Source organism: Pelodiscus sinensis, chromosome 17 (assembly GCF_049634645.1).
Source record: "Pelodiscus sinensis isolate JC-2024 chromosome 17, ASM4963464v1, whole genome shotgun sequence".
NCBI classification, from domain to species: Eukaryota; Metazoa; Chordata; order Testudines; family Trionychidae; genus Pelodiscus; species Pelodiscus sinensis.
In genome coordinates this window covers 39,241,628-39,260,154 of record NC_134727.1, presented here as the reverse complement: position 1 = coordinate 39,260,154, position 18,527 = coordinate 39,241,628, and the positions used below count along the sequence as shown (strand labels likewise).

At 50.4% G+C, this 18,527-nt stretch overlaps 1 protein-coding gene across 1 annotated transcript in view; it reads right to left on the bottom strand.

Annotated features, from left to right (window-relative positions):
- ITK (IL2 inducible T cell kinase) overlaps positions 1-18,527 on the bottom strand; it is a 58,353-nt gene that overhangs the window by 21,013 nt on the left and 18,813 nt on the right. The window contains exons 2-7 of the mRNA XM_025179060.2: positions 12,328-12,432; positions 8,037-8,118; positions 3,903-4,031; positions 3,144-3,184; positions 1,961-2,109; positions 203-268 (exon numbers count right to left, since the gene is read on the bottom strand). Coding sequence (XP_025034845.2) covers positions 203-268; positions 1,961-2,109; positions 3,144-3,184; positions 3,903-4,031; positions 8,037-8,118; positions 12,328-12,432 — 572 coding nt within the window. The remainder of the gene's footprint in view (positions 1-202; positions 269-1,960; positions 2,110-3,143; positions 3,185-3,902; positions 4,032-8,036; positions 8,119-12,327; positions 12,433-18,527) is intronic.

Genomic DNA, 18,527 nt, shown 5'->3' with positions numbered 1-18,527 from the left:
CATACTTACTAAGGGAAATATTGGGGGAGGGGGGTGAGTTTGCACCCTAGCAGTCCACATTTACAAAAAAAGCACCCTCCCCCCGAACTTCCTGTGTACGGTCCTGCTTCTCATCACTAGCTCTTTAATCACCTTACAAAGGAGGTCGGCATCAACGCCACGGGAGCTTTCAAGGCACAAGAAACAAGTTCGAGCTACTTACTCGTTCATTTGGAGGTTGTCTGGTGATTTTTGCACCACGTAACTGCTTGGTACGTATCCTTCGTGACTGTTAAAAGGAGACGAGAGATTGTCATCAGAAAGTAGATGTAGTGTCATCTGTGCAAACTGTAGCCTGTAGGAGGCCTCACTCCATGCTCTGTGGAAAAGCTTGTGGTTTTGTTTGTTTGTTTGTTTGTTTTTCATGGACGCCAGAGACAATGAATTTAATGTCTGGGGAGCTAACGGAGCCTATTTCCTCGATCCCAGCCACAAAGGAGTGTTCTGGAGGGTCTGTGAGTGAAAGAGGTGTACTTAGGGCACAGTGGAGGCATGTCTATACTCAGAAATGATTTTGGAATAACTAAATTCGAAAGAATAACTCCCGAAATAACAAAATTGAACTAGCGGGTTCAAACTCAGGGAAGCCTCGCAATTAGTCTGGGGCAGGCTCCGTTAATGTGGATGTGCTACCTCGGACTTACAGCCCCAGGAAGCACTGGGAAGTAATAAGTTCAAATTACTCCGCGGAATAGTTATCTGGCAGCTCCGGAGCATCCACACTACCATTATTTCAAAATAACGATTTTGAAATAAGTGGTATTCTCTGAGAAAAGCAGGAATACAGATTTTGAAATACCCAGCCTGTTTTTTCGAAATACAGGCAGTCCCCGGGTTACATAGATCCGACTTACATCGGATCCCTACTTACAAATGGGGTGAGGCAACCCCGCACTAGCTGCTTCCCCACAGCAGACCAGGGAGACGCGAAGCTAGCACCCCCCCTAACAGACCAGGGAGACGCGGAGCGGCTTTTCTCAGCAGACACCTCAGCTTGAGAATAAAGGACTGAGGGAAGTGAGGTGTGGGAGAATAAAACTGAGCTCTGGAGAAATGTTTGGCTAGAGTTTCCCCTACAATATGTACCAGTTCCGACTTACATACAAATTCAACTTAAGAACAAACCTACAGTCCCTATCTTGTACGCAACCCGGGGACTGCCTGTAACAGGCTTGGTAGTGTGGATGCTCCGCTTACTATTTTGAAATAACTCCCTAGTGTAGACAAGAGCTTAGAGTTGTTTGAGAAATCTTTCAGCAAAACATTGGTTCGCTGGGAAATACCAACTCGTTGAAACAGAAACCATTTATAGGAAAGGGTCGTTTTTTCCCCATTTTTAAAACTATTTGTCAGGAGTTTCGAAACTGTCAAAAGAATTTTGATAAAGAAAACAAGTTCTGGCGTTGGGTTGGAGCAACTTTGAGTTGCAAATGTCATTGAATTGAATGAAAAAATAGGGAAATGTTTTGGCGCCATCGGCACAAAACTATGCAACTCGTCTTATCTTTGTGGTTGTTGTTTATAAACATTTTTGAGCTTTTGACTTTTCCTCCTGATTTGGAACCAGAAAAAGTTTTAAAACCTCACCAATTCTCACGAGACAGGAAAACCATTTTCCACCCAGCTGTAGGTACAACACACCTTCCCAGTGTGTCATCCAGGGCCATGCAGCTACAAGTTGTTTTGTGCTTGGAGCTGTGTGTTGTTTCAATGGGATGGCTCATTTTCAGATGGGTTACAGAGAGTGCTCCCTCTATTTTTTCCATTTATGTGCAGAATAAATTTTATGTGCACCAAGTCATATGCAGATGTGAACCGCCACTAGAAACATAGGCTGCTGGTGCTGGGCACTGCGTTTAATATTAGCCACACACAGCAAATTTACAGATGACTTAGAGGCTGTGAGGACAAAGGTACCTACCCATTCTTATCCTGAACCAACCACCAGTGATCTTCAGACTTGTCGATAGCATAGTACTCCTCACCACGCTGCAAGGTCAGCTCCTGGGGATTCTGGGCCCGATAGTCATATATGGCCATTACTAACACATCCTGGGGGTCCAGCAACAACTGCCGCACAAAAGAAAATCAATAAACAGGCTATACATTTATAGCCACGAAAACAAAGGGCAAGTAGCCGTTAACCTCTGAGTAAAGTAGTCCCCACACAGTCAACCTGCGGAACTCCTTGCCAGAGGATGTTGTGAAGACCAGGATTTTAACAGGGTTCAAAATTCATGGAGGATAGGCCCATCAGTGGCTATTAGCCAGGATGGGTAGGAATGGTGTCCCTCTCCTCTGTTTGTCAGAGGCTGGCAATGGATGACAGGGGAGGGATCACTTGATGATTTCCTGTTCTGTTCATTCCCTCTCGGGCACCTGGCACTGGCCACAGTGGGCAGACGGGACACTGGGCTAGATGGACCTTTGGGCTGACCCAGTCTGGCCGTTCTTATGTTCAAAAATGTATCTGCAGCCGTATCCCTAGAATTGAGCCACCAAGACCCACATCCACAGATGCGGGTACCCGTGGCTTTAAAGTGGATATCCATGGATTTGCAGGGCTCTATCAGTGAAATGTACCCTCTGCGGTGGGTCCCCTATTCTCCATGCAGGGCTGTTTACACAACTGGGTCAGTTTGGGGCAATTCTGGGAATGCTGGGACATTCCCAGCCCTTTTTCACAAGGGCTGGGAATTCTGAACACGCTGCCCAGGGAAGGACACGGCCGAGGACGGGTTGTCAGCATGACTGGGCTGGCCAGTGCTTGACTCGGCATAAACGTGAAGTGTTTTGGCGTGATGGGGGCTGAGCACAGCAGCGGTCCTGCTGCGCTCACAATACAGTGCAACATTGCAAAGCTGCTGCGCCTTTGTCCAAACAGAACTGCATCCTAAGGAGCAACCTAAACGCCTCATGAGCTACTGCCCGGAAGCCGGCGGAGGAGACAGGAGAGGTGCAGAATCCAGGGAAAGTCACAAGCTGGCTAAGCTCTTTGCACGGAGTAGTGCATGACACGGGTGAGCCTGAGAGGGGACATTCCCCCCCCTCACAAGCTAATGGTACAAGCCTCACTGTGGCATCTCTGCCCTTCCTGCACTTACCCAGTTATCTTCAGGCGTGGGAGGAAGAGGCTTCTTGGAAGCTAAAATGAAATGAAGTAAATTAATTAGGAACTGATCTAGGCAAAACCAGAGAAGAATGCCAGGGAGAGGCATAAGTGACGTAGAAATGGCTCTAAGGTAAAGAGAAGGCCACATTAATTTAAGAATAACGAGGTCAGGCTCTTACTAGGGATGGAAAATCCCAATTTAAAAGTTAAACGATTAAACAGAATGTTTAACCGATTAACGGGGACTATTCCAGCCTGGCCCGCCCCACGGGCTGCTCTGGCCAGGCCGGGCCCAGCAAAAGCAACCCCCACACCGGCTGTTGGTAGAAGTCAATATTTGTTTCCCCCTAGCAGCACTAATAGCTAGCTCAGCAGAGGAAGTGAAGAATAACTTTCACACCTGAAACCACATGGCAAATGGTGGTGGAACAAAATAGAAACAGAAGTTTGCCACGACACAGAAGCATGCTCCCTTCTATGAGAATATTGTCCCGGATCCTTTACTGATCACAAGTGGTTAGGAAGTTGGTTTTACACCTAGCACCATGGCGACACAACTGGGTTAGTTTTAATTTGGAGGAAAAATACCATTTAAAAAGGATGATAGGAAGATGAAGGTAAGGCCCCTCCCAGGGAAGGTACAGCATTTCTCTTCTCTGGAAATACTCTCCAGTGCTTTCGACAAGGTGAGATAAATCTTACTGGGCACAGACACATTGAACACGGAGACCACCTGTCACAAATCTCATACCGTTCTTGGTGGGGTCGTATTCTATGCATCCAGCTGCCAGCTTCTCGGTCTGGCCACAGCATCGCCATCTCCCATCGATCCAAAAATTTGGATGATACTTTGGCACCAAATTGTTGTTGTTCCTGGTTTCTGAAAGAGATCAGGGAAGGTTTCGGTTTTACAGGGATGCACAGAACAAACTGAGCCATGGGGCGTTCAAATGAGCACGGATAAAGCCCAGTGGAAGAGAGTGAAAATCCTTTAAATTTCAAGGAAAATTGTGTTCCTCGGTCAAAGAGCATGAACTAGGGATGTAAAATCTTGATTAATCAGTTAACTGGTTAAATGTTAGGTTAACCTAATGTTTAACTGGTTAACCAACTTAACTGGGATCCCCGGTGGGCGACTGCTCCAGCCCAGCTGTGAACGGGTGATGCTTACCAGGTAACCGGTTACCCGTTCACATCCCTAGCATGCACACTGATGACAACCCTCCTTGTGACTATTGTCAGGCACGTGGATTTAAATGTTCTACTTTCTCATGTAAGACATGCATTCTCCCATCCGTGGATACAAATAACCCTAATTCACATGCACGGAAGTTATGCAATTGCACCGTGAAAGACTAGACCTCTGCCAAGGGTTGCTCTTTAACTGCTTAACAACAAAGGCACAGAAAAAGCCCTGAGTAAAAAAAAAAAAAAAAAGATCGAGAGCCTGACATAGCATGTAGCAAAGGCGCTTACAAGCGACCACAGCTGTACCGCATGGCTAGGGCACAGTCAGGTGCTACTGCCGGCTCCGTTACAGTATTATCTAGAGATGGCTCAACGCTGCCATTTCATATTTAGCCTTCAAATGCTTCAGCACCGGCCCGACTACCCTCGGGAAGCTCCTGCCTTCGAAAGGAGGGTGTTCTGAGCACCAACACGTTTTTGCTACTTAAAAAAACAATACGTTCGGCAGGGCTGTGTCCCCCGGGCCTGTTAAAGTTGCCCAGAGAAGACGAACTTGTGAAATGCTTCAGTAAAGGAAGCGCTAACGCGGAACACTAGCAAGAACAGCCTCTTGCAAAGCGTCTGGTTGCAGAGTCAATGCAAACGTCTCCCCAACACATGGAACGTTCCACACTCTGCACAGGATCTCGCGCTTTGGCAACAGGCCCCCTGACGGGCGGGGGGAAGTGGGCAACTGCCTCGGTGCCTGGTGATCCAAGGGGGCCCGAAGTCCCATGTCCTTTATTGCTGCCGGAGTGTCACGAGGTGTGCTCCGGGCAGTTTTTAGGGTTGCCTGAGGAGGCGCGGGTGCTCCAGGCAGGGCTGGGGGGCAGGTGTGCTGCAGCCTGGGCAACACTAAGGGCCAGCTGCCCTCAGCTCTACCCCTTCCTCCTCAAGCCCCGCCCTTCCTCCTTAGGCCCTGCCACTTCTTCCTGAGGCTCCGCCCCTTCCTTCTCAGACCCTGCCACTTCCTCCTGAGGTCCCGCCTCTTCCTTCTCAGACCCTGCCACTTCTTCCTGAGGTCCCGCCTCTTCCTTCTCAGGCCCTGCCACTTCTTCCTGAGGCCCCGCCCCTTCCTTCTCAGGCCCTGCCACTTCTTCCTGAGGCCCCACCTCTTCCTTCTCAGGCCCTGCCACTTCTTCCTGAGGCCCTGCCTCTTCCTTCTCAGACCTTGCCACTTCTTCCTGAGGTCCCGCCTCTTCCTTCTCAGGCCCTGCCACTTCTTCCTGAGGCCCTGCCTCTTCCTTCTCAGACCCTGCCACTTCTTCCTGAGGTCCCGCCTCTTCCTTCTCAGGCCCTGCCACTTCTTCCTGAGGCCCCGCCCCTTCCTTCTCAGGCCTTGCCACTTCTTCCTGAGGCCCTGCCTCTTCCTTCTCAGACCCTGCCACTTCTTCCTGAGGTCCCGCCTCTTCCTTCTCAGGCCCTGCCACTTCTTCCTGAGGCCCCGCCCCTTCCTTCTCAGGCCCTGCCACTTCTTCCTGAGGCCCCGCCCCTTCCTTCTCAGGCCCTGCCACTTCTTCCTGAGGCCCCGCCTCTTCCTTCTCAGGCCTTGCCACTTCTTCCTGAGGCCCTGCCTCTTCCTTCTCAGGCCCTGCCACTTCTTCCTGAGGCCCCGCCTCTTCCTTCTCAGGCCCTGCCACTTCTTCCTGAGGCCCCGCCCCTTCCTTCTCAGGCCCTGCCACTTCTTCCTGAGGCCCCGCCCCTTCCTTCTCAGGCCCTGCCACTTCTTCCTGAGGCCCCGCCCCTTCCTTCTCAGGCCCTGCCACTTCTTCCTGAGGCCCCACCTCTTCCTTCTCAGGCCCTGCCACTTCTTCCTGAGGCCCTGCCTCTTCCTTCTCAGACCCTGCCACTTCTTCCTGAGGTCCCGCCTCTTCCTTCTCAGGCCCTGCCACTTCTTCCTGAGGCCCCGCCCCTTCCTTCTCAGGCCTTGCCACTTCTTCCTGAGGCCCTGCCTCTTCCTTCTCAGACCCTGCCACTTCTTCCTGAGGTCCCGCCTCTTCCTTCTCAGGCCCTGCCACTTCTTCCTGAGGCCCCGCCCCTTCCTTCTCAGGCCCTGCCACTTCTTCCTGAGGCCCCGCCCCTTCCTTCTCAGGCCCTGCCACTTCTTCCTGAGGCCCCGCCTCTTCCTTCTCAGGCCTTGCCACTTCTTCCTGAGGCCCTGCCTCTTCCTTCTCAGGCCCTGCCACTTCTTCCTGAGGCCCCGCCTCTTCCTTCTCAGGCCCTGCCACTTCTTCCTGAGGCCCCGCCCCTTCCTTCTCAGGCCCTGCCACTTCTTCCTGAGGCCCCGCCCCTTCCTTCTCAGGCCCTGCCACTTCTTCCTGTGGCCCCGCCCCTTTTGGGAACCTGGAACAGGGCCGCCTCCACCTTGCGCATGGCTGTTGGTTCTCTTGGTTATAACCCAGGAAAGGGCCAAGGGAAGGGCTGGTGCACTTCCTGTCCCCCCGACCCCGCGCAGTGGCTTTTCTGTTTGCATTGCTCGCTGCACGTCGCTGCATAATCAACACAAGGGTCCAACACACACAGTCCAAGAGGGGAGGGGAATAAACGTATCGACAATAAATCTCTCACTGCCGACTGTGCTTTCGGAAGGGGGTTATCCAAACAGAGTCTATGAGCTGGGGTTGAAAGGTTTTCCACGCACCAAAAGCCCGTGGCGCTGGAACTGTTTTTAGGGTGGGGGTGCCAAGCTGCACCCCCCTTCCCTCCAACTGGTTTGGGCTCCTTTCTGCCCCAGGCTGGACTCACACCTCGGGTGGCCAACCCTCCTGACTGGACGAACCGGATACCACTGCTGCAGATGGAGTCCGGTCTGTCCGGTCCAGGAGAGTTGGCCACCTAGCTACAGCTGGAGATGGCTGCAGTGCCCCGGGCCGGCGGCAGGACCCCGAATGGCAGTGCAGCCTCCAGGGCTGATGGTCTGGACCCCACGGATGGTGGGCTGCAGAGTCCTGAGCAGTGCTGGTGCCCAGGGCTGGTGGTACCCAAGCAGGGCTGTCTGGAGGCCGGAACACAAGGCCAGCAGGACCCTAGAGGGGCTGCCCAGAGGCCAGGACATGGAGCTGGTGGGGAAGATGATGGAGCTGGCCCTTGGGATGGGTGCAGGGAAGCCAGGTGGAAAACCTGGTAGTGCTGCAGCCCCTCCTTTTCCCCCACATTCCTGCTTCCTGTGCCAGAAACTCCCTTTCTATATGCTCTCCCCGCAAATTTACCAATTCAATCTCTCCCAGCATAAGAACCGAGGTTAGGCCAATGTCTTAATTCACTAGTGTTGCCGGCGAGATCCAAACAAACCTCTCTATGGACCAATTTGTCCAAGGGCTGGGGCTACGTCTAGATTACATCACTTTTTCGTAAAAGGGATGCAAATTAGACGTATCACAATTGCTAATGAAGCGGGGATTTAAATCTCCCCCGCTTCATTAGCAATTGCGATATGTCTAATTTGCATCCCTTTTACAAAAAAGGGATGCAATCTAGACGTAGCCTTGGAGACTATGCCCCGAGATTTGCAAACATCCGAGCAGGTGCCCTTCTCCGTGGGCAAACGTAAGGCATCGGACTTCCTGTGACCTCTCGTTTTTTTCCAGTCTATGGCTACTGAAAGCGGGGCTGGAACAGGTGACCTTGGAGAGTCGATTGTGCCCGGCGCTGCGGTTACCTTCTTTCAGTGTAAACACCCATCTTTGTCGGCTCTCTCGGTCAGGTGCAAACACGTACAGCAGGTAGTTGTCATGGAGAACCTGCAGAAGAGGCCAGAGAAGCAAGCCAGTGATTAGAAACAGCCCCTGCTGTTTTTTGACACTCGGGGGACTTTAAAGCACCGATGTGTTATATACCAGTTGTGCAGCAACTGTGTCGGCAAATGTGACAGCCGATGTGAGCTCAGAAATGGCTCCGAACCCCGGTGGAATCTAGCGCCTGGCTTTGGTGATTGAAATCGACAGGGAATGCTGCTCAGAAGAGCATTCAGCAGAGACAGTCTTTGGGGTACAGCTCTCGACCGTGAAGGAAACACGAGTGAAATGATGCAGGCTCAGTCCACTCTGCCAGCTGGGGATTTGGCCCCATATTTTCAGCTTCTCCTGTTACTAACATTTGTACGGCAGCAGCATCCCTGTGTCTGCTCACGCAGTTTGTCTTGGCCAGAAATGCTAGCGCACAGTTCTGCTCTCACTGGTAATGGTGCATATTCTGAGCAACCCTGTTGAATTCTAATCAGGATTTACTCCAAGGTAACTGAGCAGAATTTGGCTGTAGGATTTTAGGTGGGAAATAAGCAAGCAAATTATTACGCTACAAAGATGCTACATGACAGCAGTTTTCAAGTATCTAAAGGGGTGTTATAAGGAGGAGGGAGAAAAATTGTTCTCCTTGGCCTCTGAGGATAGGACAAGAAGCAATGGGGTTAAATTGCAGCAAGGGAGGTTTAGATTGGACAGTAGGAAAAACTTCCTACCTGTCAGGGTGGTTAAACACTGGAATAAATTGACTAGGGGGGTTGTGGAATCTCCATCACTGGAGATATTTAAGAGCAGGTTAGACAGACACCTGCCAGGGATGATCTAGACCAGTCGTTCCCAAACTTCGGCATCACACCCCCATTTTGATTTTTAAGAAACCCTCACCCCCCCCCCCCAAAAAAATAGCAGCAAAACTTGTTAGGGGGCCGAGGGGGAAAGGAACTGACAGGGGGCGAGAAACAAAAATAGCAGCAAAACTTGGGGGGTGGGAGATTAATGGGAGGGCTGGGTCACCTTGCACCCCCCCCTGGAATTTCTTCATGCCCCCAGTTTGGGAACCCATGATCTAGACGGTGCTTGGTCCTGCCATGAGGGCAGGGGACTGGACTCGATGACCTCTCAAGGTCTCTTCCAGTTCTAGGATTCTGTGATTCTATGCTGTTTTCATAAAGTTGTCCCTACTTCTCAACATACGTGGGAAGAGAAATGCAGAGCATTTGTGACACTCGAGCAAATTTGGTCGTATTTAGGGTCATCGTATCCAAACAGATTTTTGTGAGATACCAGCTGCTCTTTAAACAGTATCCCCTATGGAGGAATGGTGAGCGTTTATGACCGTGTTTTAAAGGAGTTGATTTCTCGGTGGACACACCCGAGTGCCATGTAGCTTTGGGAACCCTGAAGGATTCCCCTTAGATTGATAAATTACCGCCCGTCCAACAAAAAATAGAAAGGGGCACCGGCCTGTCTCCCACTGACTCTGGACAACTCTTCTGGTGCTGGTGTGTGTTGTACAGTGTTTGGAAATTACAAGTTACTTTTTCAAGCCTGCAGCAAACTTCTAAAGTGTGCAGAAAAACCCAAAAAACCCAAAGCCGCTGAACACACTGGGCTGTATTGCACGGCGCTGCCTCGTGTACCAAGCCACACAACTAAACAAAGCCGTCGGTGGTTCTACGGCAGGATACAGCTGACTTTTTTTTTTTTTTGTACTTTGCTCTTAGCAGGTGCAACATCTGTGCATCGTTCACAGCGCGTCTGCTGTGTGTCCGACATCTCGAGAAGAGCCCGCCCCTCGGCGCTGATCCCGCTCCCTGCGCCAGCTTTGTTTTATTTTTCAAGGAAAATGGCCGTAGTCAGGCGAAAGAAGCCAACTGAGGGGGGTTTCTTCTTTTTAGGTATTGGTATTTCCAGGAACCAAATGGCTAATCCGTGGCCATGCTCCAGTAACACGGAGAGACTGGAAGCTGGCGAATAACCCCAGCAAAACCCCTCCTCCGGGGCGGCCAGGCCCAGCGGGCCCCGAGCTGGCAGAGCTGTTCAGCATCCTCTGTGATGAGCCACACACTGGAAGCCATTTGCAGCCCCTCTCCTCCCCCCCCCACCTCAACTTCTCTTGGTCCTAGAAAATGGCTGAGCAAGGCTGCACCTTTCTGAGGGCCTGGCCGTTATCTGATACTCACCTCTATAAAGAGATCTGGCCTGTGGGGGACTCATGCGGCTAGTGGCGCTGGAGCTATTTTGGGGGTGAGGGTGCTGAGCGGCACCCCCTTACCCGCTATCTAGCCCAGTTGAGATCAGGTGGCCAACTCTCCTGGTCCAAACAGACCAGACTCCATGGCTGCAAATGGCGCCCAGTCCAGGAGAGTTGGCTGCCTTGACTGCCCCAGGCCGGACTGCAGAGCCCTGGGTCGGTGGCGGGACCCTGGGCCAGGGAGGGCCAGTGGGCTGGCAGACCCTGTGAAGCCAGTAGATAATGGGAATCCAGGAGATCGGCAAAGCCCGTGGAGGCAGAACCCCACAGGGCCTCCTGGAGGCCAGGACCCCAGGCTGGAGAAGCTGGCAGCAGGGCTGGCTCGCGGGCATGGGGAAGGCAGGTGCAAAACCTGGGGGTGCTGCGGCCCCACACCCCTACTTCCCACACCTGTAGCAGCCACCTCTTCCAGTGCCCTCAACAGGGCTCAGCACAGCTTGGTTGGTGGAAGGGGGCTTAGCACAGCAGTGGGGCCCTGGTTTGTGGGGGGTTGACAGACACACATCTCTGGCTGATTCCGGTGGGAAGTGCAGGGACCCGGCCCCACAAAGCCCCCAGTTTCTAAGGTTGGGCCCCTCTAAAATGAAGCCGCCCTCGGAGCAGAGAACTGTGCAGCTTCTCTACGGTCACAAAGTGACTCCTGAGTCCAACCCTGCGCTGGGCGTTAATTGCTCCCCCTTATTATCGCTCTGTAAGCTGGTGCACGCCACGGCTCCTAGGGGCATTTCACCCACGGTGAACAGAGCCCGGAGGCCAATGAACAGTCCACAAAGCACGTGGTCAATGTGCATTCTGTGTGTTTAGATTACCATGCTAGAAATGGAGCTATCCCCTCCATTAGGATCGCGATATTGTGATCGCCAAAGGTTCAAAATCACGAGTCGGGCCCCCAACTCATGAACATTTATGGACTAAGAAATGGCAGGTGCTTTTCTTTCTGGATTGTTGAGTCTGTAGGATGCCCTGGGGTACCATTTTCAAGCTTTTCACTGCAACGGTGAGGCCTAGAAATGTATCCAAGGTGATTTGCCTGCACTCCCTTGCCTCCAGAGGCTATAGCCTTAAGGAAAAGGCCCTAATAGCATGAGATTTGTAATCCAATTGCAAAAGGTGGCCAATCAGGTGAAAGAGCTAAATGGGAATTGTCAATCGATGCCACCTAACGCTACGGAACGTCTAATGCATTGGGAGGGTAAAGGCGGCATGTTTGCATCTGTTCTTTGTAGACTCCATGTTTTCGCCATTCTCTCCTCGGTTGGGCCTGATCTAAACCCCACTGAAATGAGTGATTCCCTACTCGGGAGGGTGATTAACCACAGAAACAAACTACCAAGGGGCATGAATTCTCCTTCCACTCCCCCAGCATTTGCTGTCTTCAGATCAAGACTGGATGCTTCTCCAGAAGATGCTTTCATCAAACATGAGCTAGTAGGCTTCATAGGGGAATAACTGGACAAAATTCTGTAGCCTGCATTATAGAGGAGGCCAGTCCAAATGATCCAAAGGTCCCTTCTCGACCTAAAATCGATGAATTTGTGTAATCCAGGGGTTTGCAGCCTTGTTTCATTTGTGGACCCCTAACAAATTTCAAATAAAGCTGCAGCTCCCTTTGGGACTCTTATGGACTGCCATGAGGCTACTGCCTGCCGGTTGAAAAACCACTGTTCTGTGGTAATGAAAACCTTTCACAGGCCCCTAACATATTCTGTGGCACTCCGGGGCTCTGTGGAATACAGGCGGAAAATCGCGGTGTAGTCAACGGAAAGACTCAGTCTTTGATTCTCCATTACTTTTCACACTTTAGCTAAAAAGCATATTTATTGCTCCTTTCTTTTTTCCTTTGCTATTATATATCACTGCCACTGCATTCATTTACTCCTACGTGTGTTGTGAGACAGAGTTTCTGTTAGAAATTATGCAAAAGACAGTAATATTATTCTTGAAGGCAGACTTACCTGGAAGGGATATTTATAGTTACAGGGAATTGTGATGTCGCTTTTCACAATTTCGACACATTTGATCCTGGACAGTTCAATGGAGCCCTTCAAAATTCTTTTTTTCTGAGAGAAAGAAAAGAGTTTTTGGTTAATTATTCTGATTTGGCTAATCATAGAATCATAGAATACTAGGACTGGAAGGGACCTCGAGAGGTCATTGAGTCCAGTCCCCTGCCTCATGGCAGGACCAAGTACTGACTAGACCATCCCTGATAGACATTTATTTAACCTACTCTTAAATATCTCCACAGATGGAGATTCCACAACCTCCCTGGGCAATTTATTCCAGTGTTTGACCACCCTGATAGTTAGGAACTTTTTCCTAATGTCCAACCTAAACCTCCCTTGTTGCAGTTTAAGCCCATTGCTTCTTGTTCTATCCTCAAAGGCCAAGATGAACAAGTTTTCTCCCTCCTCCTCATGACACACTTTTAGATACCTGAAAACGGCTCTCATGTCCCCCCTCAATCTTCTCTTTTCTAAACTAAACAAACCCAGTTCTTTCAGCCTTCCTTCATAGGTCATGTTCTCTAGAACTTTAATCATTCCTGTTGCTCTTCTCTGGACCCTCTCCAATTTCTCCACATCTTTCTTGAAATGCGGTTCCCAGAACAGGACACAATACTCCAACTGAGGCCTAACCAGTGCAGAGTAGAAATGAAGATGAATTGAGTAATTAGGCAAAGCTTGATTGTGAAATACAAGGCAGATGGGCCATTTACTTTAAAGGAGTAGGATCAAAAGCTTGTGTTTGAAAAGCACTCTGAAAATGTAAAAGGCTGAACACGGCAGGTACAGGTTGAATCTCTGTAGTCTGGCACCTTCAGGACCCCATGGAAAGTCACGATTGTCTAGCAGCATTACCAACACATCCACTGCTTACTGGGGTGTTAGAAGACATATATGGGTAAATTAGAGCTAAATAACAGCACAGAACACTGAGAGCCAGGACTGGTGGCTGTAAATAAACTTTATGAGACCGCGGGAAACTTGGCCACACTCATGGAAAGTGGACATCTGGCTCACTAACATCATTCCGGACAATAGATGTCTCTGGACCAGGGAGTTCTGGACTAGAGAGGTTCAAACTGCAGTTAATTATAGGGCGGGTGTGTGTGTGTGTGTGTGTGTGTGTGTGTGTGTGTGTGTGTGTGTGTGTGTCAATTTTTTTTGTGATGGAAACATTTTTTTCTAGAAAAAAATGGCTTTTTGACCAAACCAAAATATGTTAATGAAAATTTTCATTGTGGTAGAAATTGTCTAATTTTACACTTGAAAAGCCGAAACTGAAAATTTGTTCTGTGAAAATTTTGGTCATCAGTTCGCCTGTGGATAGAAATGTTAAGGGTTTGGTTTTCAAAATCTGAACATTTTTACCAAAATTGAATTTTGTATTGAATTTGATTTTAAAAAACAAAGAAAGAAACAAACACTTTTCCATTTGGATTTTTAGTCAAAAATACACACAAATATTATGACAAGAAATCTTGAAAAAAACCTTTTTTTCAATATTTCCTTTAAAAAACTATTATTTCCTAACTTGCTTAAGTGTACAGAAAACACCAACTAGATTAATGGAATGGGGAAAGACAAAGGGAGCCCCAAGAAAACGTGTGCTTTCAACCCCTGAAAGCAAAATGGCTGCATTTCGATAGCTTTACTCTGTTCATTTCTTTCCTCCTAATCCCCACTCTGCATTCACGATCAAGTTGTGGGCAGCTTCACAAGTGAGACTGCTTAACAAAAAAGCGGTGTCCAGCAGAAAGGACTTGCTCAGATGCCTGTTATCTTGTGCATTCTTCTGAAGGATTCACTACAAAACCCCCTTGCTCTTCGGAGCAAAACTCGTTTCCTGTTTTGATTCTTTTTCGCCCAGGATTAAACAGTGTCGCTGTCTTCCAGCTCAGCTCTGCAAAAACTTCCAGAACACCATGGTGCAAAGGGCCCTTTCATTTCTAAAACAACAGGTAGCTAGGACCGTTGTGCTGGTAAATGGGCTTTGGAGACAACTTTGTATCCTTTGTTCCGTTGCTGCCTTTCAGCTGCCTGCCTGGGTGTAATCTGAATGAAGTAGCGGATGCTACTGATCACAATGAGTGAGGTTCGCCTTGGGCACGAAGCCCCATTGCTCTGGAGTAAATTGCACCCAGGGATTCATAATCATGGAGGAGGAGAAGAGACTTGTCCAACTCTCTCTGGCTTTGTGGAGACCTTTGTCCTGGCCAGCAGAACTAATCTAGACCCGACTTACCATGGAACTCAGCCTGAGCTATCCCAGTCAAAGGGCAGATAGTTAATATTGTGATACATTCCTAGTAGGAGTGCTTTGCCAGCAAAGCCTTCAAGTGTAGACACGGCCCTATTCAGGACAGGGATAACTCTAATCTTGACATGGACTTGCTTCACCCTCGTTCTCGCCACCAGCTGCCTCTTTTCTTTCATTCTCACCTATTTACTCCTCTTCCTCAGTTTCTCCTCCATAGCAGCAGGTCACTCTTCCAGTCGTGCTATCCCTGCAAACTTATCCCCCTCCCATGAGACACTAAGGGCTTGTCTTCACTTACCCCGAGAGTGATGCTCCGGAGAGCAGTCTCTTGGAGTTTGATTGAGTGGGTCTAGTAAGGACCTACTAAATCGACTACTGATGATGCCCCCGTCGACCTGGGTTCTCCACCAGGTTGCCAGGAGGAAGGGAGGTTGACAGGAGAGTTTCTCCTGTCGACCTCTCTCTGTGGGAATACGGCAGAAATGTTCATAGCTGGCGTTGAGTATCTTAGGTCAATTTTCTCTGGTAGCATAGACCGGGCCTCTAAAATGCCATTCCATTGCCTGTAAAAACCTGCCATTTTGTTTTAGCCCATAGCTGATGCAAAAGCCTTATTACACTGACATCCCAGGCTGTAACCACACGTCTTTCAGAGCCAGTGTTTTTCTGAGCATGTTCTCTGCCTTTTATTTCTAAGAGGAACAGCAGCTGGGTTTTGGTTGCTGCCTTTCCCAGCTCAGCAGGATAGGGAGAGGGAAGCCATCGCATAGGGCTGTGTCATTATCCTCCCATCCTCCCCGCCGGCGTATTCATGCCAATTCTAGAACTCTTTCAACAGCTGAGTGTCTGTGGATCCCTCAGACAGAGTGGCCCTTTGTCGGCAGAGGGCAATTACAACCCTGCAGGTGCATGAATCATTGTGCTGCCTGATTGCACGCCCCTCGCACCAAAGCAACGGTGCCATTTTGCAAAGCCAAATAAAACGTCTCTTTAAAGTGGTCTCAGAAAACCTCAGCATTTCCTTCCAAAAAGGGGGGGGGGGGGGAGCAAACAGCTGACACCAGACATGTCCATACCTTTCTGGTTGCTATTCTCAGTGTGCCTAGGTTATAATTAAATACCTAGGAAGCAGCTGTCTTGGTCCTCAGTTCCTTTCTCTTCCCTTAGCTGGTTGGTGCTAAATACTTCAGGGACTTTATTGGACTCTCTCCATCATGTACACTTCATAAGAGTGGCCTGTCCAAAGGTCCATTGAGCCCAGTGTCCTGCTTGCTGATGGTGGCCAATGCCAGATTCCCCAGAGGGAGTGAACAGAACAGGGAATCATCAAGTGATCTCTCTCCTGTCATCCATTTCCATCCCCTGACAAACAGAGGCTAGGGACACCATTTCTACCCATCCTGGCTAATATCTATTGGTGGACCTTTCCTCCATGAATTTATCTAACTCTTTTTCAAACTCTCTTTTTCAAATCCTGGCATTCACGACATCCTCTGGCAAGGAGTTCCACAGGTTGACTGTGCGCTGCATGAAGAAAACCTTCTTTTTGTTTGTTTTAAAACCTGCTGCCTATTTGTTTCGTTTGATGATCCCTAGTTCTTATGGGAACAAGTAAATAACTTCTCTTTCTCCATACCAGTCATGATTTTATAGACCTCTATCCTATCCTCCCTTAGTCTCCCCTTTTCTAAACTGAAAAGTCCCAGTCTTTTTAATCTCTTCATACGGGACCCGTTCCAAACCCCTTGTCCTTTTTGTTGTCCTTTTCTGAACCTTTTCCGATGCCAAGAGATCTTTTTTGAGAGGAGGAAACCACCTCCGTACGCAGTGTTCAAGATGTGGGCGTAGCATGGGTTTATACAGAGGCAATAAGATATTCTCCATGCGTGTCCAGGGACTATCCTAGCCTGCGGCCATGTAGTTAGGTGACTTAAACGTCTTGCAAAGGAACTGAAACGGCTCAAGGGTGCTCCTGAAAGTCAGGGACTAACAGCACTGAACAGGCTCGAGCGCCGCGCAGAGATTTCATGCACTGTACTTGTAACTCTGCGTTACTCCAGCGCCTGCTAGGGCTCCCCCACCCCACTGATTTCTCGGGGTTCTGCGGCTGCTGCCGGGGCAGGTGGAAGTTGGTGGGGTACTAGCTAGTTCTTTGGGATTCCAAAGGATGGCCCCAATCCAGGATAGCCCTTAGGCGCATGCTTAACTTTCAACCTGTGTTTGCCTGTCGCAGGAGCAGCTGGCGAGAGAGTTACAGGAGACCCAGGGGACAGGGCTGACCGTGATGAGCGATGGTAGAGACTTTGCAGTTGTGGATGCAGACTGGCCTGTTCTTATCTTCTGAGCCCTGCTGAGTTGAAGGTGGGCTCCTGAGGAGGGCCCTGGGAAAAGGGGAAGAACCAGCGTGGTCGGGGACGCTGAGCCTGGAGGGCTGATGCTGGAGGACCCAGGAACAGGGGTTGGAGGACTCACAGGCGAGGAAGCCTGGGGAATAGAACACTATGGGGAGCCTTGGCCCGGTAGCAAGTTGTTGGTAACTCTCAGCTGAGCAGCCTGGGGGGCAGGGCCCTGGAACAAGGGCAAAAAAACTGTGGGCAGAATGGAAACTGGCTCTCAGGCAGGAAACTGGGGCACAACCCCCTGGGCGGGAGGCGTGGGTAGCGTCTGCGCCTGTCCCCGCTGTTCTTTGGGGGGGTGGAGAGAACAGCTCTATCCTGCGGGTGTTGCGGCTTGGTGAACATACACACGAATGAACTGCACCCAGAGGCGGGCCTTTGAGTCGGCCGCCGAGAGATTTCATTCCTTTCGGAGGGCGAATGGAGGGGAAACTGAGGCAGTTTGCGCATGGGGTGGGGCTTGAGGTGAAAGCTGCCCCCTGCCTCCCCACACACACACTGCACTGGAGTTGAGTGCTTTAAGCAGGGCTTTCCTGAGCTGGGCTCTGTGTCACTGAAGCGACACGAGAGCCCAGAGAGAGTTCTGAGAAAGTTTTGTGAAGAAACCCAAAGCCAAGTGCCTCTCAGGTGTGTTGAGCGTTTGGTGGAGAGTGTGAAATTTGCTTACATGCAGGGAACAGTGTCTGTCTTTTTCAGCAGACCTCAAAGGGGTGAGACACTCAGCCTGAATGGCCAGGGTAGGTACTGCCGGCCCACCCCTGTCCTCTCCTGTTCCCAGCATGCTGCAGGTCCCGGCCTAGGCTCCTCAGAGCTCACTCCCTCCTACTGCAGCTGGGCCCTGTTGTACTGAACTGCAGAGGCAGGATTTATTTCCACGCCAACGGCGGTTGACTTGGTTCAGTGGTTCCACATCCAGCAAAAAACCAGCCTCCTTCAGGGCGCCCATGGTGCCATCACTTTCTGAGGGGAAGGGCCAGGGGCATTGAGCTCTGCATGTCTGTCAGCTGGAGGGAGTGGCCAGCTAGCCAGTTCCTTCTGCTCACCTGTGATGGGGTGGACCTGGCTCTGAAGCCCCCTGCTGGAGGCTTGTGGCCTTGCCCAGCAAACCACAGAGAAGTCCTCCAAGAAAGCTAGAGTGGCACAAGGACCTGGCCAATCAGGGCCCAGCAAGCCTGTTAAAAGGAAGCTGTTGGGCCAGAATGAGGCAGTTCCTTCTGGAAGCTTAAAAGGCTCAGACAGGGCTGAGGTTGCAGGGGGGCTGCCACAGCAAGGAATGCAGGTGCAGGCACTTGGCCAAAAGGGGACCAGTTGCATGAGGTGAGTGACGTCCCATTACACCACCTGACCCGTTCCTTCCGCCCACCGCGCTGAGGCTCATCCCTCCCGCTAATCTCCAGGAAGGGGTGACAGAACCAGAAAGCATTCTCGTTGCCGTTGGGTGCTGGGCACTTTAACGTCTCCAGGCAGCTAAGAAAACCCCTGGAATTCTCAACCTG